This window comes from Lepisma saccharinum, chromosome 10 (genome assembly GCF_977018435.1).
Source record: "Lepisma saccharinum chromosome 10, izLepSacc3.1, whole genome shotgun sequence".
NCBI lineage: Eukaryota > Metazoa > Arthropoda > Insecta > Zygentoma > Lepismatidae > Lepisma > Lepisma saccharinum.
Genome location: NC_139238.1, coordinates 25626484 through 25653522, shown reverse-complemented (window position 1 = coordinate 25653522; position 27039 = coordinate 25626484). Strand labels below are relative to the sequence as shown.

The 27039-nt window shown below is 39.4% G+C and overlaps 1 protein-coding gene across 1 annotated transcript in view; it reads left to right on the top strand.

Moving 5' to 3' along the window:
- The window catches only part of Ir76b (Ionotropic receptor 76b), a 198921-nt gene that overhangs the window by 85022 nt on the left and 86860 nt on the right, over window positions 1-27039 (top strand). The window contains exons 4-6 of the mRNA XM_083129665.1: window positions 1024-1182; window positions 9211-9394; window positions 10378-10568. Of these exons, the coding sequence (XP_082985791.1) occupies window positions 1024-1182; window positions 9211-9394; window positions 10378-10568 (534 nt within the window). The remainder of the gene's footprint in view (window positions 1-1023; window positions 1183-9210; window positions 9395-10377; window positions 10569-27039) is intronic.

Genomic DNA, 27039 nt, shown 5'->3' with positions numbered 1-27039 from the left:
CTTTGACAAATGGTTCGAACGAATGCAAAAGTGTATTGACCATAAAGGAGAATACTTCGAAAAACAATAAAGCAGTTTTCAATGCCAAATTCCTGTTTTTTCATTGTTAGGCTCAAAATATAAATAGTGACCCTCGTATCAAATCAATCTTCCTGGTTGATTGAAAGTAAGTTGCTGATCAACTAGTATTAGGGAGCAATAACCAGGTGGTGGAAGAAAGGATAAGTTAGAGTGTAACGGGCGACGTGGGGTCTTTTGCTTTGGATCGAGGAACGAGAAAGATCGGGGAGTTTGAGCGAGCTGCATAGCGCAACTCAAAGAGTCTTCTCCGAGGAACTCTTCATCATCGAATAGACATATAATATCCTTATCTAACCACGTTGATATAAACTGGAAGATACAAACCCAAATTCCTAGTGTTGTGCCATTTCAAGTGTGAAAAGTAACCTCTCGCCCATTACCATCAAGTTATCTGCCAAGGGCGAGTGCTCACCAGTGAGGATGAATGAATGACAAAGCTACATCACCCAAGCATAATGGTTAGGATTATTGGTAAGGTCCCAACGAGCAGCAGTTCGTTACGAAGAGAACGAAAGATAGATTTGGTCTTTGTAATCCATGTGATAGAAACTGACAGTATTTGCTCGAAGGGTCAGGGATGACACAAAAGTGCCCTGGAGAGAGGTCGGCCTGACGCTGGAACTAGGCAACGCAGCTCGGTTGACGTTGCCACACAGTGCGCGGGAACCAGCGACTTTTGTCCCGCTCTCCCTTTGCTTTTCCCACATGTGGCAACAGCGCAATTCTGCCCAGCCGCCTATTTTCGTGGCTGTGTGTTTAGTGAAAGATCCCGAACAGTCAATTGACAATGATTTATAAACACTTCTGTACCCAAACTTCTTTATGCAGATTACTATCCTACGTACGCGTATAGCCTATGTACGTATACTACAAATGTATTTTTAATGAATTTCAAGAAATCACAAATAATTTTGAATGCTAATTTCTCTCCTCTGCTTCCAGGAGGTTGATTTCGCCGCAGCCTTTGTGCCCGTCTACGATGACTACCATGACGTGCTTGACTATTCGGTGAATATTGGAGAGGATAGGTTTGCCATCTTGATGAAGAGACCTCTAGATTCTGCAACAGGTTCTGGGCTGCTGGCACCTTTCCAAGCTGAGGTGAGGAAAGGCTTTGAAAATTTACAAAACTGCTGAACTCATTTGTTTTTGGTTATATTGTGAGTGTAGATACTAAGCGAGAAATTCAGTACTCTGAATCTGGTCACGTACACCATGCTCTATTTTTATACCAACATTTTAAAATGTATTTTTATGAGCAAGTTTACAAAGGTTAACCAATATTTATAACTTTGTGCGCTCATAAACATATTATTGAATTATATGTATATGGTTTGTAAAATTCGGCAGAGATAGCATCAGTATGCGTGTGTGTATTCCATTTTCAAATAAGTCACACATGTTTCAATTTTTAAAGTATAATTTGCACAATCTTATGCATTTTTATTTCTTTTATATTTTATGACTATTTTCAATATCTCTTTTACAAGTTTTTATAAACATGTACAATTCAACGTTTTCCTCTCATTTTAAAACAGTCATTTACTTCTTTCGAAAAATCTCAGGAGAAAAGTTGCTATGGTTCCCCCTAGGAGACTCGAACCCGTATGTGTCCTGTAGCCTAAGCCCAAAGCCTAACAGCCGGCCCCAGTGGTTAGCACATCGCGTTACCGCACCAGGGGTCTCGGGTTGAAATCCAGACCTGGGCATGGATACTTGTGAGTGTTCATCAATTTCATCATCCCCATCTTCGCAAATTAGCCAAAAGTGGCACAAAAAAGCGAAGTAAAATAAAGCAAATCAACCGAAGCCTGACGCCTTAGACCTCACGACCATGTAGGTACAGGATACCTTCATAAAATACCTTTGGGTTTTTACCCACCTTCGGTACCTGTCACCTTAACCAAGTTCAATATTCTCTTTTCCAAGCCTTAGGTATGCTTATCCCTAACTTTGGTCTCATTTCGTATACAAAATACTTTTGGCTATATGCAGAAGTTTTGTTTTGTTCACAATGGCATTACGTCTGCACAGAAAATAGGACATGAATAAGTTCAATTCAAGCAGGACAGCAGATAACATCACTCCAATAAAAAAATGAACAAAGGAGACATTTGTGTCACTTTAATGACGATGAACTCATATCGATCTGACAATTTCTTATTGGTTCCAAGCAGTTTTCTTTTTACCGATAATGAAAATGGTCGCATGTTTCAAGCCTCTTGACAGGGTAATTGTCGTCATTTCTTCATTTTCTCTTTCAGACGAGAACTTCAAAATACCGTCCTCTGCTATTAAGTCAATGCGAATGAATTGAGGCGCTGTCCTCTATTTCTTTTCGCCTCGCCTCTTTTGTTAACATAAAAGGCTGTCAATTTATACATACTTTATGTGAAAGTATTCAAGTGAACCAAAAAGCAGAATCAAATGTTTCCTCTTGGGTAATATTGTTCAGGTTTCTTGGTTTTTGTCTTTGTAGAACACTTTTATATAAGAGCTTTAAACACTTTTATAAAAAAAGACTTTTGATTAATTCCCGGCTTTTCGGCGTAATGAACTGATGCTCCTATTATTATTACTACTAACTAACTCTCTATCCTTCTTAAACCCGAAGGTTCATGGCTGCAGCAACACAGGCCTTCCAGCTGTCCCTATCCTGAGCAAGATCTATATACTCTTTTCCATCCCTACCGATTTCCTTTAGGTCCATCTCAACTTATCCCTCCATCTTTGTCTTGGCCTTCCTACAGGTCTCTTACCATCAGGTTTCCCAACAAGAATCCTGTGAAGTCTTCTTTCCTCTCATAATAATACTCATCATATTATTACCCTTAATAAAATCCACTTGCCAACTACAACGCCTTGTAATCAAGGGGTCCCGGGTTCGATACTCTGTGGAGTGAGTGAATGAATGAATTGATTTATTTACTTCGCGTTTTTGCCACTTTTGGCTAATTGCGAATATGAGGATTAGAGACCTGCACAAGACCCGGAACAAACCCGTCTGCGAGGAGGCGCGCCTACAATAATATGCAACACGCACGTCAAGCCCAGGTGTTCGACATCGCGCAAGCGAGCTTCACGTCACAGTTGTGCACAGGCATCGATGCCTGCCAAGCTTTTCTATTACCCGGGTCTTAACAAGACCCGTGAGACTCGATGTAGTTCTTGCAAGTAGAAGCGAGCACTCCTGTCAGTGTTGCCAACGGCCATTATATTTCACTACGCATGGAAATATTTGAATTTCTGCTAGGCGCAGGTGCCTTGAGGTTGTATAACCATTGGCGTAGCAAGGGATGGGTGAAGTGGGCGACCACCCTGGGCCTCGCGCATGTAGGGGCCTCGCCTCCCATGAGGTTGATACGAAAAACGTAATAAATGGAAGTGAGAAAGAAAAGGCTAATTTTTGTGGGCAATAAAATTAAAACATTTTTTTATCTGGCTTTATATTCTAGTTTAACGTTATAATTTGCATGAATACGTCAAATCAGAGGCGGGCGGGAGCTCTAAGCCTAAGGGGCCCCAAAATGTCAAAACAATTCTCATTTCTCATGTGAAACATTAACGCAAAAATTGCTTGGACAATTTTATCGAATTACTATTTTCTTGAATAGAAAGCGCTTTGTCTAGGCTTTTCTTCTGTGTCGTGACCTTGCATAGCCTACCCGATTTTAATATGTTAATGATAAAGCACCTCAAACTGCCACGGAGCAAAGTATGGGGCATTTAAATGCTTCCGGTGTTTTAAACTGAAGAAGGGTATGGATAATATTAGCAGTTCTTCCTTCGTTCCTACAACTTCAGATGCGGCTATTGCCCTCTGTAGCGGGCACGAGGATGATTTATCTTCAGAATATCCTGATAAAGTTTTACGTTTTAGGAATGTGATTAAATCTGAAATCAAGTGGTTTGGCAAAGTTTCTACTCCTTGATAGCTCTACACTAGCTTCCAGTGTTCTCTGTATCCTGTACCGCCTTCTGTTTGTTTCCTACTCTTCAAGTAACAACCACGAAGAAAGAACTATCTTTCTCAAAATTGAAACTTAGCAAAAACTTCTGGAAGGTAGTGTCGAATGGTATGATGCAGTCCAAATTTACCGGACTCAGTAATCTCACTCTTGAACGAGAAAGGGCAAGATCTAATGTAAAAGTGTCATTCGCTGTCCAGAAGCCAGCTTTCTGTTAAGCAAGGTGGTTTGATTTAAATCAAAATTTAAATTGGGGAATTCTATTTTAAAAAATCACTTATTGAAATCACTTTAAATAAAATTACAGAATAATGTACACAAGAAATTTGTAGATATCAGAATCACTTTTTGTGAAAGTATATTAATCTCGTATTCATTTAATGGTGTTTATTATGCTCTAAGAAAGGAAATAAAGGAAACAAAATATATGTCCTGATGGGGTGAAGCTCATACGAAAATAAATGTAATATGTCATCTGAAAAAAAACAGCTAAATTTCCCTTGATTTAAAATTCAATAACTATCATTAAAACCTCAAAATTCGGCTACAAAGACTGTAAATATTATTTTAAGTTAAAGTATAAAGTACATCCAGAATTTATATTTGCACTGTAAGAAACGTTACTGAAATTATAATAGTTTCATTAACAAACATTTTCATATTACGTTCATTATGTTCAGTTCCAGAAACAGAGAAATGCATATTTACATGTAATTTGTTATTTGCTTTAATCAAACTGTTCAAATATTTTACAGGGCCGTTTATGAGAAAAAGCCTTTCTATTTGAAAAATATGTCTATGTGTACGATGCCAAAGAAAAGATCGATTTAGATAAAAAAAATAAAAAAAATAATAAAAAAAAACATTATTTTTATCCACCCAGCTGTTAAGAGGGGCGGGGAAGGGGATAAGTAAGTATTTGTATTTTCTTCTTTTGAATACATAAATGTCAAAGAAAGATATGTTGTGAAAATTCAGAGGTAGAGCATCGATTTGTATAATTATTAATGTAAGTGTAGCCACAACCAGCCATTCTAAGTAATTACATACATTTCCTGGAAGAATCTGATTGTACTTGAGGGACCCAAATTTGTTTCTTGCGGACGCGTACTTTACGATTTTGTTACACCACTGCGTCAAATATTTAATATTACAAGAACATTAAGACGTAAAAACAAAATGAGATTCACAATTATTATTATCATCTAAGCCCTAAAATTCAAAGTAAACTGGTACAATTAATGTGCAAGAAAGGCAAAATTGCTAATTAAAAAAGTCAAATTAGCTGTATTAATTGATTACCTCAAAGATTTCACACTTATGGTGCAAATGACTGTCGTTTTAAGATTTGTTGATGTTGAAACCGATTGTGTCGAAGACCTTGAAGGTAGATACTTTAGTCCCCTAGACAGGATTGTGGTTTACCGCAGCCCCTTCCCCCCGCTCTATCAAGCACAGACATTTTATGTGCGTCCATCGATATTTTCTACTTAAGCCACGGTTTGTTACATTTACATCCTACAAATTTTGAAATGAGGAAACAAAGAACGATTCTTTAAATAATATATAGGTTATATTTAAAGGTTCTTATTTAAGGATATTTCAGTTGTCTTACTGTCTAAAGAACATCTTAAAAACGTACTATTACTACTGCCTTGGTTAATGAAAATTCCAGCAGTGTGTTAATGTAGCTCTGCCAAGTGTAAATTTCTCTGTCGCGTACTATTACATATAATTTTCGTCAGAAATTAATTATTATTATAGGCTATTATATAAATATAATAATTTCCTGACGTTTCCTTGATGACTGTATATCGATTCACATTGATATTCCAAACTTGAAGAACGGATGGAGCCTTGCATTCTAATCTCGCCCAGGGCCTCGCGATATGTTGCTACGCCAATGTACCTAAGTTTTTTGTAACTTCTCAAATTAGTTTCATTATTATGTCAAACCAACTACCACACATTTTCCAAATTTGTTTCGAAGGTCTTCAGATTGGTTTGTGGGTCTTGTTCATTTTATGTCACTTTTCTGGTCTTGAAATCGTAAATCTAATCTCGGTTTCATTTTTACGTTGTTCGTTTGTTGGAATGTGTAAGTAGCATTGCCTGCTATTTGCACTCCTTTGAAGATACAAGTTAACAATAATTATATTTTGCATCGTATTAATATCAATGCGGTCTGTAGAACTACATAACTATCAACAACTTTTTTTTTGTACTGGGTACAGAGTCTGAAGAAAACCTTGCTAGAAGGGTGAAACGTTACGTTTAGTTTATGTTTTAAAATAAAATAAATTTCTGCGTTGGTCAGCATATTGAGTTTTTCATATCATGGAAACAAGGCTAACTGGTGTTACAACAACATGAGCGAACGACGATTTGTTGAAAGAGATGACAATATTCAAAAACCTTTTACAATGCAAATTCTGATTTCATGTTCCATTTTATGGACCATCGTGCCTTAGTGTTCAAGGGGGGGGGGGATCTTGAGCAACTAATTCGGATATTGAATTGGCAAAATTACACCAGAGAGAAAATCTGTTTGATTGACTGATTCATTTATTTGGTCAATTTATGCACAATAAGGCTAATCGGGACTGGACTATAGCTTAAAGTGGGATCCGAACCACCATGTGCTTCCACCGGGTATCGAACCCGGTACTACTTGATTACAAGGCGACGACACTACCACTGCGCCATAGGGGAGCACCCCCCCCAAAAAAGTATAATATAGAACAACCACCAGTCACACAAAGTTTCAAAATATTTACGATGGCACTTTTTGCGAAACTTAGTTCGTACTCCTTTACAGGTGTCAGCAGTGGCGGTAATTAGGGGCGGGGCCGAGAAAGTGCAGTTGACCCTCCCCCCGACTTTTTGAAACTTTTGCACCACGCTAACCTCATGTATGAAGGTTTGAGTTGGTGTTTTAAGTCCACTTTATGCACAGTTACGCTAATCGGGACTGGACCTACAGTTTAAAGTGGGATCCGAACCACTTGTGCTTCCACCGGGTATCGAACCCGGGACGCCTTGATTACAAGGCAATGACGCTACCACTGCGCCATGGGGGAGGCCTTCATCATGTATGAAGGGAAATTAAACTGTCCTTGCCCCCCTCCCCCACTTTTGCACCTTGGCCCGTTAGTTTTGGAACCCACTGGGTTTGAGTGGTACAAATGTTTTCTACCGAGGAATAAATGTCTGCTATTTCAAATTGATAAAAGTGATGAACATTTTAAGTGCTCCTAGACCAGTTTAGAATCTAAAAGTTGGCAACGGTGACTGCGTGACTCATGTATCTGGAGACGGTGCAAAACCGGAATGAGCGTTCGCTGAAGATAAGCGAGCTTCGTTTTGCAAGTCCTTCCAGGTACCCGTGGGCTTTCGATGCTTGACGGGTCAAAACCCAGGTATATAGTTTTACTCGCCCGCCCGACCAGCCAGGCGGGCCTAGTAAGCGATTCTGGCCGCTGTGCAGCCCTCTGATGAGGATGAATGGTATTAAAATGAAATAGATGAAGGGACAATCACAAACACATGTGGTCCACACAAAAAGTCTCACACATAAATATACTGGCCATAGGTCCAGTCACCAGAGCCTCGGTAGTCTGCATAGTGGTTCGGATCCCAGTTTAAACTGTAGGTCCAGTCCCGATTAGCTGTGCATAAAGTGCACTTAAAATAAAACAAGTTCAAACAAGACTGATTAAATATCGATGAACACATACGATTTTTACGAATATGCGACCGAACGTACCACCGACAAAACGTGCCTACCACCTGACCGGCTACCTGCGAAGGGTCTTCTGATGAGTCTAGAAATATTTGCGATGAGACAAAACGTACCACTTGATGCTTTTTGCTGATTTCCATCACACTTTATCCACGCTTTGGACTGGCATAATTACTATATAATGCATATATAGCTATTTTGGCGTGTTTAAAATCAGCTGTGGTTAAACTGTCGTCCACATTTTTTTCTTTTGTTTTATCTTTTCGTCTTTTTTCCGATTTTTGTTTTAGTTATGTCAGTTCTAACCTAACCTAACCTAACCTTTGTCGTGTAGGTTGCTTAGAGTATCGTTGTAAATCTTGGTAATTGGCGTGTCTTCCTCTCGAACCCTTTTCTTCTCCTCTTCCATACGCTTCTTCACATCTAACTGAGCATCATTCGGGACTCCACAAACGTGATCACTCGACGGGCCACTAACCACTTTATTCTCTTTTGATTTTAAGTTGAAGCGTCTTCCTTGAAGTGATACTTTTTGTCGTGGAGTAAATATTTTGAAGATAGGTGTTTAGCTGAGTGGTACGTTTTCTCGCTGGTACGTTCTGTCGGGACACCGATTATTACTACTTGCTTTTAGAAAAAGAAATTTGTTTTATACACTTTTATGCTTTAGTCGTTAATGTTATTATTGGGTTTATATAAACATAGCTATATGCAGTTACAAACAAGTATTTTGTACATGATTAACACATTGAACAGTATTTTACAAATTTTGAATGAGGATGAGTGATGATATGATGATATTGACGAAGGGACACACAGTGAACATCCATGTCCAGGCCGGGATTCGAACCCGGGGCCCCTGGTTTCGTAGCGTGGAGTGTTTCACCACTCCTCCACAGGAGGCGGACTTTCTTTTCTTATACCGGGACCACTGAAAGACCATGATAATCTTTAAATGTTTAAAAATATATATTTATAAATTAATTTATACGTGTTAACAATGATTATGAAGATAAAGAACATGTCAAACTGTGAGTTTTAAAAAATGGGACTTTTTGCATCACAATTGCAGTTCGATCAAAGTCGGGACAGCGATCAAATGTCCCGATTAAATGGGGACGTTCGGTCTCCTTATATCAATGGTTATGTAGCTAAAATTTCCAACTATTGCACACTGCCGAGTGCCGACTTCTGGAGTCTGACTCTCTACACAGCAAACACATTCCTTTATGCAAGGACAAAATTCAAGTTTTTACAACTTTGAAAAATTATCGATGTTATTTTCGTAGCTTTTTATAGGTTCATATTTGAATATTTCATAGTTCGAGGGGAGGGGGGCATGGCCCCTCATCTGGGCAAGGGACCTGTACTCGAGTACAAACTTATGGTATGCAATGAATTTGTTTCTCTATTCCAAAGGTGTGGTATCTGATACTGCTGTTCTTGATTCTCATGGGCCCTGTGGTATACTTCATCATCCTCGTGAGAGTGAAGCTGTGCAAGGGAAGTGTCAGGCTTACCAGGATCTTCCCCCTCTCATCCTGCATTTGGTTTGTGTACGGAGCTCTTCTGAAGCAAGGATCAACCCTCAACCCCATAACAGGTAAGAGACTCAGCGTCTACAGGGTGTCAAAAAAGTTCCTGTACCCCTAGATTCTACTACATAGTACATATTACCCCTATATTCTACTACATAGTATATATTACCCCTAGATTCTACTACATAGTACATATTACGCCTAGATTCTACTACATAGTACATATTACCCCTAGATATAGGCATATTTATTTAGTAACATAACAAACTCGCGAGCGAACAAAATCAATATGAACAATTTAGCACGACGACAACAACAATATAAGAAAGAACAAAATCAATTATGGCGATTCCTGCATGCATAAACTATCTAATAATATTAAGCACTTAAAGTCATGAACTTCCTTTGGCTTGTAATCAACATGTTGACTTAGTTACCTACCAATTGTCATGTGAGTATTGAAAATTAAATAATTCCGCCCAATTTTCAACACAGTCGGAACATGTTAAATGCAATCTAGGGGTACACGAACTTCTTGGACATTCTGTAGACTTGTCTCTAGCACTCTGTACATTATTATCTACTGCTGAATTTTTGCAATATCGTAAAGTTCTGGTTTTATATTTTTTTCGTATTTTCTTCTACAGTATAATTGCGTAAGGAGATGATTGGATGAAACCTCTTTCAGCGACCTCCATGTATTGGTGTACGCAGAGAGGCAAGGGGACAGTTGCCTCCTGTGATTTTTACAGATACCATCGATACACATAAATAAAATGTTACAAAATGGTTCCGTATCTGTAATTTATATGTTTTCTTTTCTTCGTACAAAAACGTTTTCCACCTTAGTAAAATTTTCTCCAAACTGAAAGTTCACGTAGAGAATCATTTCGTTGTTTAATGTTTCAATCCACATTGATAAGAGTTAATACCCAATGCAAGATTCGTGTCGGTTTTTGTAGAAAAATTACGTACGTTCAAAATTTCGGTTGCGTGACTTTTCGGACACCCTGTATTACTAGGTTTACATAATTTGTCTCTTCCACAGACTCCTCAAGGCTCCTGTTCGCTACTTGGTGGATTTTCATCACAATCCTCACCTCCTTCTACACAGCCAACCTGACCGCCTTCCTCACTCTTTCGCAGTTCACCTTGCCCATTGACACGGCCAAGGACGTGGCCAGGAAGAGAATGACGTGGCTGGTGAGGAAGGGAGGGCCAATGGAGCACGTCGTGACGGTAAGTACTTTGATTTTATATTTTAAACACACCGTGTGAAGTGCCGAAACGTCACCAGTAGAAGGGGAATTTTTGTTAAGCGCAAACAAATTGTTTTTTATTATTTTGAAGTGCATGAATTTGAATTTTCTGTTTTTCTATCTCTATAATTTAATGGCGTCATTCCATGCCAAATCAACACAGATATGTGCAATTTTCAACCTCACCATCTCCGATTTTCATGAAATTTGGCGAGTTGGAACTATGCATGGAACTTAGTAACTATGAAAATTTTTAGTTTCATTTGTCTTGTAATTGTTAAATTATTCAAGGTCAAAGTTAGCAGAAAATGCCATGTGTCCGTTCAATGGCTGCACAAGTGGATCTGCAATGGACATTTTATGAAATACTTTTGTACGCATTTGGGATATCATTACTATGTTATTCATCTGAGCATCAACAATCTGGAAGAGTATCTCAACGTCTGGTCTAAGTATATTACGAATAAGGCATTGCAGTCTATTCCGAAGGATTTCCTGGTTTGTACCTCCACCTGAGCATGGGTGTTCCTTGTAAGCTTCCCTTCATCAATTTCATCATATCATCACTCATCCTCATCATCGTCATTAGCCAAAAGTGGCAGAAAAATAAACTTATAGAAATCAAATCAATCAGTCACTCAATATTTCGAAGTAATTAAACCATAGATCATTAATCAGACTATACTTTCATCATAGCAGATGAAATAATACATAAAGTTTTTGTTCCAAGAGTAAGTGATCAAGCGAAACTCCTCTCCTCTATTCTCGAAAGTGACAAAGTCGCTGATAAGTCAGAAAATAAACATGTTTGTAGTACGTATAAACTGGTGTGTGGGGTGTAAGGGGTGACCTATTGAGTGGAGATGTCAATCTCACTTTCACGCAGCACACACCGGTAACTGCAATGTTCCAGCTAACGAGGCTCCGGCGTCTGGGCTGGCATCCAGTATAAGCCACTGTGGGATTTGTGTTGTTTGCTGTTCATGGGTGTTGCGCTTCTCCTTTTATCACTTCGTCTTATCATTCATCCTCATCTTCTTGATTAGCTGAAAGGTGCAGATAAACGAATGAACACAGGTGTGAGTGGTTAGAGTGTTTCTTCTGGATGCAAGACTGAGGTTCACACTCATAGACTCAGACTACCTATGCCTATACCCTGTCCCAACAATCTCTGGAGCTAAACCGAGCATAGCGTCAGAGAAGGGGAGGAAAGAGAGTGGAGCCGTCTCGCCTCAATATATGCGCAGATACTTGTTTTCGTTCGCTTGCTCCAGAGAGCACTGAAACATGTTATACTAATGCACATGAAAACTATTCTCCACTTCACGAATACTATGAATTTTATCAAGGTCCGTAGACCGCTAGTTTCCCCCGCTCTTGAAGGTCTGGTCATAACTTTCTGTGACGTCATCAAGATGAAACTTCTCCGAGTGTCTGCTATTTTCAGCACTGTAAAGTATACAACGGTCTTGTTTTTAATAGAAAAAAACACATATTGAGAGCATCGCAACACAACTTACACAGAATACAGGAATGTAATAGAGCATAGAAAAATATATAAGTAAGCAAAAACACAAATTTACCCACGTTTAGTGTTGGAAAGAATTTAAAAAAGAGCAGCTCTGGATCCATTGCTTTTACTTTATGGTATTTGTTATTTTAATTTTTTGGATCCTGCGGTTCAAATATCGACAATATTGACAAAACACGAAGTACTTTCAGTTGTTTTGCTTTTACAATTTTTCGTTTTGTATTGAACAAACAAATGATAAGACTGGTCAAGATTTTTGTTCTCGAGGTTACACACACACTTACTCAGAACATTTTTCCTACCACATCTTGCCTTCACACTAAGGATGGCCAAAAAATATGACGTCACAGTTTTACAACCACCTCGGCTTGCTCAAAAGGGGGTTATGAACAGACCTTCCAAAGCAGGCGGCAAACAAGTTAACGGACCTTGAATTATATGACTACAAAAGTTCCGCTGCGTTTGTTGTAAGTGTTAGTAGCTCTATATAACATTATACACGTTTAAAGTGTGAGAGTAATTTGCATTCAGAATTTCTGCACACTGCAAACTACTGACTGACTTGATTTTCGACTTGTCATATTTTTCCTTGTAGAGTGACGTCTCTTTTATTCCTTGGTAAAACTCTAAAGTGTTGCAATTTTAGTATTGTCATAGTTGTACACAGCCTCTTCTCAAAAATACTATTAAGCCTTGTTTCCATGATTATGAAAAACTAAATATGCTGACCAAGGCAGTAATTTATTTTATTAAAAACATAAACTAAACGTAACGTTTCAACCTTCTAGCAAGGTCTTCTTCAGACTCTGTATCAAGTACAAAAGTAACCAGATACAAAAACAGGGTATTTTATATATACACAAACATTACTCCCTCCAGACTATTTAGAAAGTTGTTTGGAACTTTCTAGCAGGTGACTTTCACTTGCCAACTTTACTTTCACCTAAAAGGCTAAACCCAATTACTTCCATATAGAATGTGGTTGGACTTTTAATCTCACGCTCTTTTCCCTTCATTTTTTCTTCCTTCTCCTCTCCTCTTTCTCTCTTGTCCTTTCCACTCTTTCTAACATCTTCTTCCATTCTTTGTTTAACTTCAGTCCCCCATTCCAGTTCATTGTGTCTTCTTCACCTTTCTTCTCTATTTCCTTGGCTTCCTTCCATTTTCTCACTAGCATTCTCTTCTCCCTTCCTATCTACTTAGCCTCATCCCACTCTATGTCATGGCCTGTTTCTCTCGTGTGTTTAAATATTGCATTTCTCTCTCTCTCTTAAGTCGTACATCATCCCTATGTTGTTTGAACCTGTCTTTCAGCCTTTTTTTCGTTTCTCCTATGTACACACTCTGACATTCTTTACATTTCACTTCGTAGATAATCCCTTCCTCTTCCTCTTCTCTGTTTTCCTTTTTCTTGTTTGCATTCCTCGCTATTCCTAAGATGCTTCTCCCTCCCTTCCTGTAAGTTTTAATTCCCGCTTTCCTAAGCACTTTGCATATCTTTTCTGTGGTCTTCCCCATACTCCTTATTCCAAACCAAAGTCACCTGCTAGAAAGTTCCAAACAACTTTCTAAATAGTCTGGAGGGAGTAATGTTTGTGTATATATAAAATACCCTGTTTTTGTATCTTGTTACTTTTGTACTTGATACAGAGTCTGAAGAAGATCTTGCTAGAAGGTTGAAACGTTACGTTTAGTTTATGTTTTTAATAAAATAAATTACTGCCTTGGTCAGCATATTTAGTTTTTCAAAAATACTCCGAAACTTCCTGAAGCTCTCTAAAAGTTTGTAAAAACACTTGATTTTGTACAGTAGTAATAAATTTATCTTTAATGTACATTATATACTTTCAATTTTGTCGCTCTAAAGTTTTCTTAACGTAATTCCATTGCTAGTTGTCAACATATTTTAATGTCTTATTTGCAGGAGCTAATGTAGTGCCATCTATCCGAGAAGGCTTGAATCATTGTTAATGTTAAGGTGCATTGTTTAAGATGCTTGCTTGCTGTTGTCTCGGTATTGCACCAATTTTGAGAAAGATTTCTTAGCACTGGAAACTGAATCTTTGCATTTATGCTTTGATGTAGTGAAAAGAAAAGTTTTCGCATGTTATTTCCAAAGGGGAACTGCTGTATAACACGGGAATTGAAATGCCAAAATGGCCCCACAATGTTTTCCATGTGCAAATACCATGTGTCACTTTAACAATAACATTTAAGCTTTCTTTGTTAGTTGTCCTGGGTAGCTCAGTTGGTTGTCGACCTCCGTGGCGAAGTGGTGTCGACCTCCGTGGCGAAGTGGTTAGCAGAGCGCGCTACAACGCCAGGGGTTCTGGGTTCGAGTCCCAGGTAAGGCATGAGTATTTGTGATTGTCTGTCCTGAAAAAGTCCTGAAATAGAAATGTGAATGAAATGATATTAGTGAATGTGATGGGGGAAGCTTCCGCTTAGGGGGCTTTACTTTTTAATAAAAAAAAAAAAAAGTTGGTTACAGCAGGTGGACTTAAGGTAAGTCGGGTCTGCGAGTTCGAGTCCACCGCAGGAGAACGATAACTTTTCTCTTTACAAATTACATTTTTAATTTTTTTTATCTAGTTTTTTAACAAATATATTTTATGTTTTTAGCAACACGTATTTCATTTTTGAAAGATAAATTTCGGATGTTCATGTGTGCAAATCTAGAAATGACGTTAGATCTCATTACTGATTGACTCTTTTTATTGGTGATTTTTTCTTTGAGTGGCGTTTCATTGCATGGACGTCCGGAAGGGGGCAAAGGAGGGCCATTCCCTCCACCTGGAAAATGAATGTTCGCCTAAAAACTATATATTTCACACATAATTTCATTTCAGTCAACGTAATTTATGTTAATTATTATAAGGGCGTTGGAAGGGACCTGATAATTTCAGACTGAAGCAGTGTTTTTTTTGAGACGGTATCGCTATTATGGGAGGAAATATGCCTCTTTTGCCCCCCTCTGGAAAAAAATCACCTTGCTTGCCCCTTCCTGGAAAAATCCTGCGGACACCTATTGCTTCATTGACTTTTCCTCTTTTCCTTGGCATGGCGAGTTGCTGAACGGAGTTTCTTTTCAGTTCTGCTACTGTCGCTTGAAGTTTACCAGTGGCGTAGCATGGACATTTCGGGTGGGAACGCCAAGTCCGAAGGAAGGGTCGGCCATTTCATGCTTAATAATTTACTTATGGTATTAGTCGCCACATGTATTGTTTATTTGCCTGAAGTCAGCTGGGTTTTCAATAAAACATCATCCATGCATGTTTTAGCTAGAAAATTAGATGCCTCACTATGCCACAGATGTTTTGAACTCTGGTGTTCTATACCTTTTTGTATATCTTTCTGCATGACGCAAGTCATTAAAAACCTACCTGAATCACGAGCGCCTCTGCACAACAGTAGACGTCATTGTTGTGGATGATCCAACTACTGATTGATTTGGTTTATTCTACGTCGCTTTTCTACCACTTTTGGTTAATCGCGATTACGAATATGAGTGATGATATTGAAGAATGGACACTCACAAAGAACACCCGTGCTCACGCCGGGATTCGAATCAAGGGCCTCTGTCGTGTTGGCGCGCTGTGCAAAACACTTTGACACGGAGGTGCGTGGATGATCCAACTATCGTACACTCAACTGACGTAACAGGGCCGATTAGTAATTCAGACCACTGTTTATTATAATACATCTTGAGAATGTTCATAAACATTTGAAAATAATTTTGTCCAGAGACCATTCGATGTTAAGAGTTTTCAAATGAATGCTAATCATTTCCGTTGACACAATATTAAACAGTTAAATACTAACGATATAATAATAATAATAATAGTTTTGCGGGTTAAGTGGTAGAGCAGCCACAGGCTGAACGCTGGCGTACGAGAGAGCATTTATGCGCGTGCTGTAGAGATCCAAGCTTTCTCTCCAGAAAGGCAGCAAGGAATATAGAGTCCTTTACGCCAAACCTGCTCGGCGTCCAGGCAGGAAAGGCATTGAAATAAGATGCTAGAACCAGTGTTGTTAGTGGAGCGTTTCAAGTGGATGGCGAAAAATAGCTATTATAATGCCATGAAGGTCAAACATACATGAAATTAGTCACGTTTTACTTTATATTCACATCATTTACGCATTTTTGAAATTTTAAATCTGGGAACGCCCGGCGTACTATAACGCTACGTCACTGAAGTTTACATATTACTTCGTTTGGTCTTGGAAGTGGTGTGTCAGCCACACAGCCACTTCCAGGGGTGTGCTCGCTGCTGTCGGTGTGTCAGGTGAGTAACCCGTGGGATTACAGCTGTGCCTACATGCTTCTGGGTGCGGCGTTAGACTCGCTTTAGATGGGAGCATTTTCTTAGCCATTTATGCTAGCAAAAATGTTAATGTAAATGCTCCCAAAGAACTTGCTGCAGGCAGTACTTTACATGGAAGCATTTCATGTTACATTCCGGTTACCTTTTGCGATTGTGATGTATAATATAGGCTATACAGCACGAAAGGCACACCGAGTTACACCATCTATAATTAAGTGCACGACGTTTACGACTGAAACAACCAACATATTAGTCAACATGTGTTCTGTATACGTTATAAAATATAAAGTATGTATTTAGGCAGTGCCATTGATTTGTACCAAACACCTTTTTATAGGGAAACGTTATTCCTGTCGGTTGAATAGTTATCGGCTTGTAAAAATGTGAAGTGAGACGTTGCTTACATCTCACTCGGCCGCCATTACAGCTCGCTTCTGATTGGTTATGCTACGGAAAAGAGGCGCGCTTCTATCTTTGAGAAATGCCATTAAATATTCCATGGTATCTGAAATGCCATAATATGTTTCACTTTACACTGGTCATGGCACAAATGTTAAGATAAATGATAAGGCAAAATGCTTTCGTCTGAAGCGGACCTTAGTGTGTGTTCAGTCTAAGTGCAAATAGAGTCAAAAAGTGCAGCGAAATAAACGGGGCTAATGTTCATGTAAGAAAGCGGAACATTTTCCAGAAATTCTGTGTCGATAATTTTAAAGAGAAGCACTACTGTTTATTAACAGTCATATTTATAAAGAAAAGAGTGATGTATTAATTTCGGTTAGACGTAATTGGTATATTTGACTTGATCTAATTAATGTTGTTTGCTTGTAGAGCATCGCCATCTCGTAGTCGAAGTCCGATTCCACAATAACAGATATTCCTCTGTCAGTATCACTCCATCAAAATTACGTCTAATCACAATTCCATCTGAACTATTTTTTTCTTTAGCATTCGCTTCCCCATAGTCTCCGTAGCCTCTATACCAAGTTTCACCGTAATATCTTGCTTCAAACGGGCTGCAAACGGCTCTGAGTAGGTGAATTAATTCTAAACGCCACATTTCCGTCTGGTGGTGAAATTTTCAACTATTTTTTCGGCAGCATTCGCTTTCCCAATGCCTCCATAACCTCTAGACTACGTTTCACCCCAATCCGATGCTTCGAGTGGGCTTCAGAGTACTCTGAGTAGGGGAACTTCAATTATGATTATTTTAAAAAGAATTGGATTTTAAATTAATTTGTAAGCTCGTCGATTTTATCTGTTTAAGAAATGGCCTGAAATCTTTTGTGTACGTGCATTGCATCTGATATACTTTGCCACGAGCTACGATAAAGCAGAGTGACAATAGCTTCGAGAAACTTAACATCTTGACCTACACGTTATTGGGCTGAATCTCGGAATAGCGATACATTGTTCTTCTCCGATATGTTATCTTATATTCTGAGAGACTTCAAAATTTCGATTCAACGAAGTAATTATTTTTTTTTCGCACATATACGTCATATTCTCAATAAACAGCCATTGTTAGAAATTCTTGATCACGTACATTCATACCAAGCCATTTGAGTTAGTAACGAATATGATGTTTTTAGTATAGTAACTTTTAATTTGTTCATGTTTTGCTTGTTAACACAGCTATTGAAATTAAATATTTAACAGAATATCCTCCAATAACCATCTGTTTTTGTTCGACAATGAAATTGTAGATATTCATCGAATATGGGTTGTACAATTTAACATGTAACATCAATGTCCCTATATTTAGTAAATTTCTATATCAGCCATTTCATGTGACAAACAAGGTTAATTTTTTTTTTATTCAAAGTTCTATTAATTATGTATGAAATAAAAGGGAAAACTATACAGTTACAAACAGTAGTGTCATGGCTTTTGAATAACAACGTAAAAAGTAAAGTAAAGTGCTCCCCTGTGCTTTGCACCACGCCATGAAGACATATAGGGCCACACACTTTCTTAATCACAGCCGAAGGGGGACGGGTGTGATGTGATCAGCACCACGCTCCTGGCCGCCAGAGTTTCCTCCGCGTACCCACTTTGTACGACGCTGGGTGGGCGCCGGAGCCGCTTGAACAGGTGGAAGAAATCCCGGTTCTCCCCCGCCGGGGATCGTACCCGGATCTCTCGCATGGTAGTCAGACGCCCTAACTTCCGCGGCACTTTAAATAATAAGGTTTTTATAGTACCAAATGGCCCACATAAAAATAGTCCGGCCGGGTAATACCAGAGATGAGCTAATAATTGTATGTATTCAGCAGCGGATAACACAAAGTCCGAAATAGTCTACCGAAAACTATCCCAGCAAGTCGGTGTGTCACGAACAACGTGTCAGCGTGTGCTGGCTGCAGTCTCTGATACTGGAGCCATACCGAGTAACATGTGTCAAGGAACTGAAGGAGCCGGACACAGCTAAACGGGTTGCGTACTGTAATTGGTTACTGACAATGATTGCAGATGGACGTTTGGACCCTCTGCTGTACTCTAGTCCGACGAAGCGTGGTTCCATTTATCGGGTTACGTGAATGCGCAGAATACGCGGTACTACAGAAGGTTGTTTCACGTTGATGGTAACGATTTCGATCACCAAGGAGCAGCACGTAGGCATAGCAGAGAGCAGCCAGAGCCAGTAGGACGAAACTACTGTGTGTTGACTTGCAAAAACGATAGTTGGTGTGTGAGTGAGTGTTTATATGGCACCAAAAATTCCAGTATTTTGGGAGGGGTACATCTGTGCCCTTTCCGACGTTGGTTATAGTTATAGCCAGATAATTAAACAGTGCCACATGAAAGCATTCCATGTGTCAAAGAAGGGCATCAATGCAGTATTGAATCGCCATAAAACTTGCACTGTACCTGTTGCTGGAACCAGTCAAAGTGGGCCTCGGACATATCATAAGCCCAAGCGTTCCTCCGATGTTGTGCGGAAAGTGAGATCCTTGGTGCGATGTGAAAACCCTGCAACGCAAAGAGTGATTGCACAGGCAGTGCAATGTTTCCCTGCAACTGTAAATCGCATCATAGCCCAAGATTTACAACTTGTTACGAAGCACAAGGCTCAAGTTCATAAGTTGCGTGCCTCACATGTCCAGGAGAGGAAGACCAACAGTCGGAAGCACTACGAACGACATCTGGCAGAGGACCGCTGGAAGTATGTGGTGTCCCTGGATGAAGCATGGGTGTATCTGTCGGGATGTGGTAAAAAAGGGCCATCTACTATCGTCCACGTGATGCAAGAGGTCGATCTGAGTGGGTACGTGAATGTGCTGAAAGTTTTCCACGCAGGTTCATGGTTGTTGGTGGTTACTGCCATAACAGCAAACTTCCACCGCGCAGAGTGGTAAAAAAGGCTAAAATAAATGCAGCCTATTACCAGACGAATATTTTGGAGCCACTTTACAGACATGAAATTACTTCTCTCTATGGCAGCGACACATCTCGTGTTGTCATCCACCAGGACAAGGCTTCCAGTCATACGGCAAAGTCCACGCAGGCATACATGGATCGGATGGCACGTGAAACGGGCATTCATGCAATCCCCTTTACAGACATCCCTGTGAAATCCCCCGATGCCTCTTCCATGGATTTTTGTGGGTTTCCGTTGTTGAAACGAGCCTTGGGAAGCAGACGACCCCGCACAATTGAGGGTCTTTGGAAAGCTTGTCAGGAGGAATATGATCTTTTGGACCAATGTGTTCTTCGACGCAGTCTCCTCCAATGGAAACTCCGCTGCAGGGCCATTGCTGCAAGACAGGGGTATCACGTGGGGCACCACCGTTCGTGGCGTCATGGTTTTTCTTAAGGTCAGGTGGGTTCTAACTTTGTTACCATGGACATGAAACGACCTTCTGTAGTCTGCTGAGAATCCACATATCCTGCACAAAACACCCCTTCATGACCAAAAAATTGGTGTTTGGTGTGCAGTTTCAGGAACACGTATAGTTGGTCCAGTGTTCTTTGAATCAACAGTGAATAGTGCAGTTTATCGTGGCTTCTTCCAACGAACTGACACCAGAAGGAAAGACTATACTCCTACTTCCAACAAGATGGGGCCACACTTCGAACGAATCCCTGGCATTGGTGCATGAACTGTTTACAGAAGAGCGCACAGTAAGCAAGGGGTTGTGGCCCTCTCATTTACAGCAATTGTCGCCCTGTGATTTTTATCTCTGGGGATGCTTAAAGCAGGAGGTGTATGCATACCCTGGCTAAACTGCAGCAAAACATTACCAACGTTCGCAGAAGTGTCTGGCGTTAACGGGGGCCACTTTCAGCATCTCAGGTAACATGCAGGTAAGCCCGTGTTCACATTATCCTACTTTTTCCTAACTTTCTTTTGGCCGGTAACCGGTATTACCACGCCGGGCTGCTATTATGTGGGCCACTCTATATATGTGGGATTTTATGTATGGTGTCTCCACTTAATTTAGTTTCATTTTGATACAGTAATACAACCATAAGAATACTAAATCAATTCTAATTTCGTTCTAATTGCCTCATTTATTGTTTCTATATGTTATGGTAAGGAGTTACAGTTACGCACCATGTGTGCATTTACATTGTCGGAATGAGCAATGGTATTAAAAGAAAAATTGGGTTTCTGCAAGAGAGTGAATTTATCCAAATCAGATAATGCATTTCTCCTTGCCTCCTACAGCCATCCTGGCAGTGTTGCCAAACCTGGTGCACGTAAAAGAGAGAAATTTCACATTAAATTGGGTTAAAACTGACTTTCGGAGCTAGAGTTGCGAAGGCTGTATAAAGTGCCTCATAGGGTAAACTTAGGTGTCCAAGGGATGTCGGCGCTGCTATTACCGTTAACTTTAATGACAATTTATCTAAGTATTCCGGCGGCATCACCCAATCGACCCGATGGTAGTATGAAATCGAAAATGAAGGATTCCCGGATAAAAATATTATGTCATCTCCACGGCGCTATAAAAAAAAGTAGTTGGGAAGGTAATATAACAATATTACGTCACGTGCAAAATGTATACTCATGACAAAAGTTTGTTTATTTGGGCCGGGGCCAGTGATGGAATCCTAGTGGGGCATGAGGGGCGGGCACTCCAGTTCACAGACGATATGGCGCCAAAAGAGATAAGTTGGCAGCACTGACTCGGAGGGAATAGCCTGGCGCAAACTGTTCCGCATGCTCTTCAGCTCTGAAACCTGATTTGAAGAATCTATTTGTGATAGTTTCCGTAGCCTTTGCATTGTTCCATAAATAAATATTGTACATGGTGTCACACCCGTCACAAAATTTGTACACCCGACACAGGCAAAAAGTATTTAGAAACTAAAATCATCTAAATGTCGAGTAAAGTAGCTGAAAATTGAGATGGGAGTAGGAATATTCTGAAATTAAGTAAATCAGTAAATGGATACATGAATTGATAAGAGTTACATATTTGAAGGTGCTAAGAAAATAATTACAAGATGAATGTAAATTTGTCTGAATGCCACGCCCGCCACAATAACATTGCCCATATATTCGCAAAATAATATAATTATTCCAAGAATCCTTTTTTTTTTTAGTATCCGAAGACGAGTCCCAACATAATATATGTTCATTTTGGGTCATTGTAGGCCAGAAAAGGTGGGTTTTATTTGTCCTTTTTTGCCTTTTTCGGCTTTTTTTGGCATATTGGTGCTTTTCTAGTCTTTTTTAGGTCTTAACGGCTTTTTTTTGCAACTTCACCTTCTTTCGACTACGTTTTTACTGCTCATTCTCAATTCGAATCATCATCAGTTCATCACCTCTTAAATATCCTTTCTGTAGTAAAGAAATAAAAAGAAATTAAAAAAATATATTTTTGGACGACTGATGCAGGTACGGTACAAGGTCCTTTAACGGTAACTTGCCTGGAAGGTCGCGCTGTAAGTGGCAACTTTCTCTTGTTTTGAAGCTTTCAGCATGGTGTGTATGACCAGACAGAACGCGCCTGTAAGGATCTCAACTCAAGTCAGATAAGGATGTACCGCTCAGTGGGAAGGGGCGGGGAAGTTATATAATGTCTGAAAGAAGATGCATTTCATTCATATAGTTTTTTCGCACTGTGTGTTCCATACCACCAGAATTTTGTACTTTTTATTAATTAAATATGTAATTAAAACTGAAGTTATTAATTAATTTGGATCACATTTATACGTCCTTTTTTCGTTTTTAGGTCCTTTTTTCACATTTTTAGTTCTATTTATAGGTTTTTTTGGCAATTTATAGGTCTTCAACTTCAGAGCCCCAGTAATAAGGCTTAATTTAGGCTTGAACAACTCGCTTTCCATTGTGGAGGCTTCATTTCTACATGAATTATAATCACAGATAAATGTATTTATCTGTGGTATTATCAGTAACTTATTAAAGCTTTAGTTACGGTACTTCAACCCCCCCCCCCCGAATACTTCCCACTCTGTCACCCGTAACTTTACACACTGGTCCCATACTTCCACTTCCCCACAATAAGAAACCTTGACGATGTTACAGAGCCATATTTACGGTATTTATTACGAAAAATAATAGTCTTTACTTATTAAATACTCTTATTGTTACTGTTAAAAAACATGTTTATTGCACGCACGGATTTATTTTATACCTATATAATGATAATAAAAATAGCATCAATCGCTTAGCCTAAATTGCTACATGATTTTGCAATATATACTTATTATCTTATGGAACAGTAAGTTCAATTATTTTCTGTCTACTCTTATACAATCAGAAATATGATTTTGGTTATTCAAAATTTTTTTGAGTTTTCAGATTTGTTTTAAGTTCACTTTTATGCACAGATAGGCTAATTGGGACTGGACCTACAGCTTAAAGAGGGATCCGAACCACTAAACGCACGGCCATGAAATTGGGCGGGTGGCAGAAGTTGGCGCTGTTGCCACGATCAGAGCACAACCCCGTCTGTTCGGAGGTTTAAGAGAATGAAAGATCTCGTAGATTTGGTCTTTGTAATCCATGTGATACAAACTGACAGTATTTGCTCGAAAGGTCAGGGATGACACAAAAGTGCCCCGGAGAGAGGTCGGCCTGACGCTGGAACTAGGCAACGCAGCCCGGTTGACGTTGCCACATAGTGCGCGGGAAACAGCGACTTTTGTCTCGCTTTGCTTTTCCCAGCGCAATTCTGCCCAGCCGCCTATTTTCATGCCAGTGCGTTTAAGTTCTTCCACCTGTTATCGAAACCGGAATCCTTTGATTACGTTACCACTACGCCATCAGGGAAGCCTTTAAAAGTTATTCTTACGAAAAGAGTAGACCCTAACACGAAATTACAATATCAACTCAATAAAACTGCCAGGAATGAATTGTAGAATAATTAAATTGCCATTTTTGGAAACAAAAATAAGAATGCAATATTTAAAAGGATTCTACTCATTTATCATATAACACATTTCTGAATAAAACACACCGTGTGGAGAATAATTACTCTAAACGCGTAATCACCATGACTACAATCTCATATATCAAAAACTTTCATGAGCTTGCATCGGATCTCATTTTCCAATTAAATTTTTTCTCTTGTATAGACTAGACACAACTGCTCCAAACTGCTTCACACTTTAGTATTAGTTTCAAAGATATTTCAGGGGACTGAGTTCCCAAAACTCCTCCTCTGGGAACGCCCTTGGCCGGCAATAAGTATTAAATATATTTTCAAATTTGATGAAATATACTCCAGGCGAACTTTACTTCGGTGATCATGGATACTAAGAATATGAGGATTCTTATGAATCTTTTCTTCTTACAGTCCTCTTTCCTATTTCTTTGTTTCGTTCTTTTTCTTTCTCTCTATATTCCTTTTTTAATCGGTTTCTCTGTCTTTATTTTTACTAACTCTTTCTTTCCTCCTCTCGCTTTTTCTTTGTTCCTTCTTCTTTTCTTCCCCTGTTTTTGTATTTATGTTTCTTCTTCTACTCCTTACCTGAATCTCTTTCTCTCTTTCTCTTTCTTATTTTGTACTTCTGTCTCTCTTTCTCCCTCCTGGCTGTTTTCTTTCCTATTTATCCTCTTCTTTGTCGGTTCCTCTTCTTTCTCTGTTTTGAATCTCTCTTCTCCCTTTACTTCAGACCCTCTTTCCCTCTTTCTAATTTTGTTCTTCTGTCTCTCTTTCTCCCTCCTGGCTGTTTTCTTTCCTATCTCTCCTTTTCTTTGTCAGTTCATCTTCTTTCTCTGTTTTTGAATCTATCTTCTCCATTTACTCAGAATCTCTTTCTCTTTTTCTCTTTCTTATTTTGTTCTTCTGTCTCTCTTTCTCCCTCCTGGCTGTTTCCTTTCCTATATCTCCTTTTCTTTGTCGGTTCCTCTTCTTTCTCTGTCTTTGAATCTCTCTTCTCCCTTTCCTTCAGAATCTCTTTCTCTCTTTCTTATTTTGTTCTTCTGTCTCTCTTTCTCCCTTCTGGCTGTTTTCTTTCCTATATCTCCTTTTCTTTGTCAGTCCTTCTTCTTTCTCTTTTTGAATCCATCTTCTCCATTTACTCAGAATCTCTTTCTCTTTTTCTTATTTTGTTCTTATGTCTCTCTTCCTTCCTCCTTTTCTTTACACCATCTTGGAGGCCTAATGTGAAGAGAAGAATTAGTTATGCAACGTTATACCGGGTGGCCAGAATTAAAGTTACCCAAATCAGAGCCCTCTGCAACCTGTTTGAGGCATCGTAGAACTCTGAAATTTCGTGAATCCACTATACAGACCATGGGGAAGAGGATGGCGACAAAAAATAGTCCAATTTTCCGCCGCCAGGTTGAAATGTGGCGCTGTAATAATGAAGTCCTTTCGCATGACGATAACCTCGCATTGCCGCTATTTCTACCGTTCTGATAAAACGACTTCACCAGCAATGCACGTTCTTTCGTATTTAATGGCATGGTGATCACTTCCGAACTTTTGTTCAGCACTCACGTTAAGTGATGTAGCTGAGTTATTAATTAGAAAGACATTTGTTAGTGACTGGAAGTTGCGAGAAAATAATCTCTCGTTTCTTGCAAGATTGAAAGGTAAAGGCATATCCATATCCAATTGGAACAGTTTACGTCATTATTACAACCCATCATGGAAGTACAGCGCCACATTTCAAACTTGTGGCGAAAAATTTAACTATTTTTTTTATCGCCATCGTCTTCCTCATGGTCTGCATAGTGGATTCACCAAATTTCAGAGTTCTACGATGACTCAAACAGGCTACAGAGGGCTCTGAGTTGGGTAACTTTAATTCTGGCCACCCGGTATAATAAATGAAGATTGTGAACTTATCCAAATTTATTTCACACTATTATTGATTCTCAAACTTCGTGAATCCGTGGTCAGGTAAATTCGTTTTCTAGAAGTCCATGCCCGGATCCCAACATTTTCCCCCCTAAATAGCTTTCTATTTTTTTTAATTTTATACATTAATTAATATGTACCCTTCAAATTTAATATTAATTAATAATTTATGGCATATTCATAGAGAATATTGGATAGATTATGTATAGGTTTGTTTACAAATGTAACATTTGGTTTAAGTAAGTTGACAACAACAGGATCTAATGGAATATTTTGGAGCCCTTTGGCCAATATCATTAAATTAATTTAGTAAGTCCTGATTTTTATTGGAAGTTTCAATTTCAGACAGAAAAACTCAAATTTATCAGAATATTTCCATTTCAAGACGAGCAAGTCGCTTGACCCTTGCGGCCTTAACTCGAGAATTGCAAGACGGTTGCAATTCGTGACAGTCCCCTCTCAGCGGCTCTGATTTCTCACCAGCACTGACGAGAAAGGATTTCCACTTTTGCTGGAAAACGTCAAACGAAAGGAAGTTGCCAGCGCGGGCTACAAGTCTCAAACTTCAGGAGAACCTCTCGTGACGCAGTATATTTTACCGTAGGGCGCGACGCAACTGTTGAGAAACACTGAGCTAGGCAAGCTTGGAAATCTACGAATCTCAAAGACTAGAGTAAAATAAATAATAATAAAAAAAAAAATTGGAGTTGGCAACTTTGCTTCCGTTGGCATGGCAACGTTGTTTCATTGAAGCCACCGACAACGAGCAAAATGGGCGTCTCTAACTACTTACGCATGTTTATCACACGCTAATTTATGGTCTTCTACTTCCATAACCTAGGTACTTACACGTGCCATAGAGATACTGTAGTCTAAACTCCGTACCAACTAACTGTAGACCAGACGAACGAGAACAAGTCTGTGCTCAAGTTAGGACGAGAGACGGCTCCACCAATGAACAGTGAGAGAAACGGGATTGTGTAATGGATGACGGGAGTTACCCGATTTCTCCGTAAGCGTTGCAAACTTTTGAAAAGGATAATACATTCCACATGGCAAACGGACCGTATTTTTGTCTCCAGGTCCGTACGATTGGTTTAAGAATCTCTTAGTGAAATATTAGGGATAAAACTGCACGAGCAAATTTTGACAAGCCGTGCATTTAGCGTACGGACTAAGGTCTGGACAGTTCGTCCGTACATGCCATGAAATTTCCGTACATGTACGTTCAGGACCGTACGGTTGGCAACACTGTGCTTTCACCACTCTATTTTCCTCCTCCTCCTCCTCCTCCTCCTCCTCCTCCTCCTC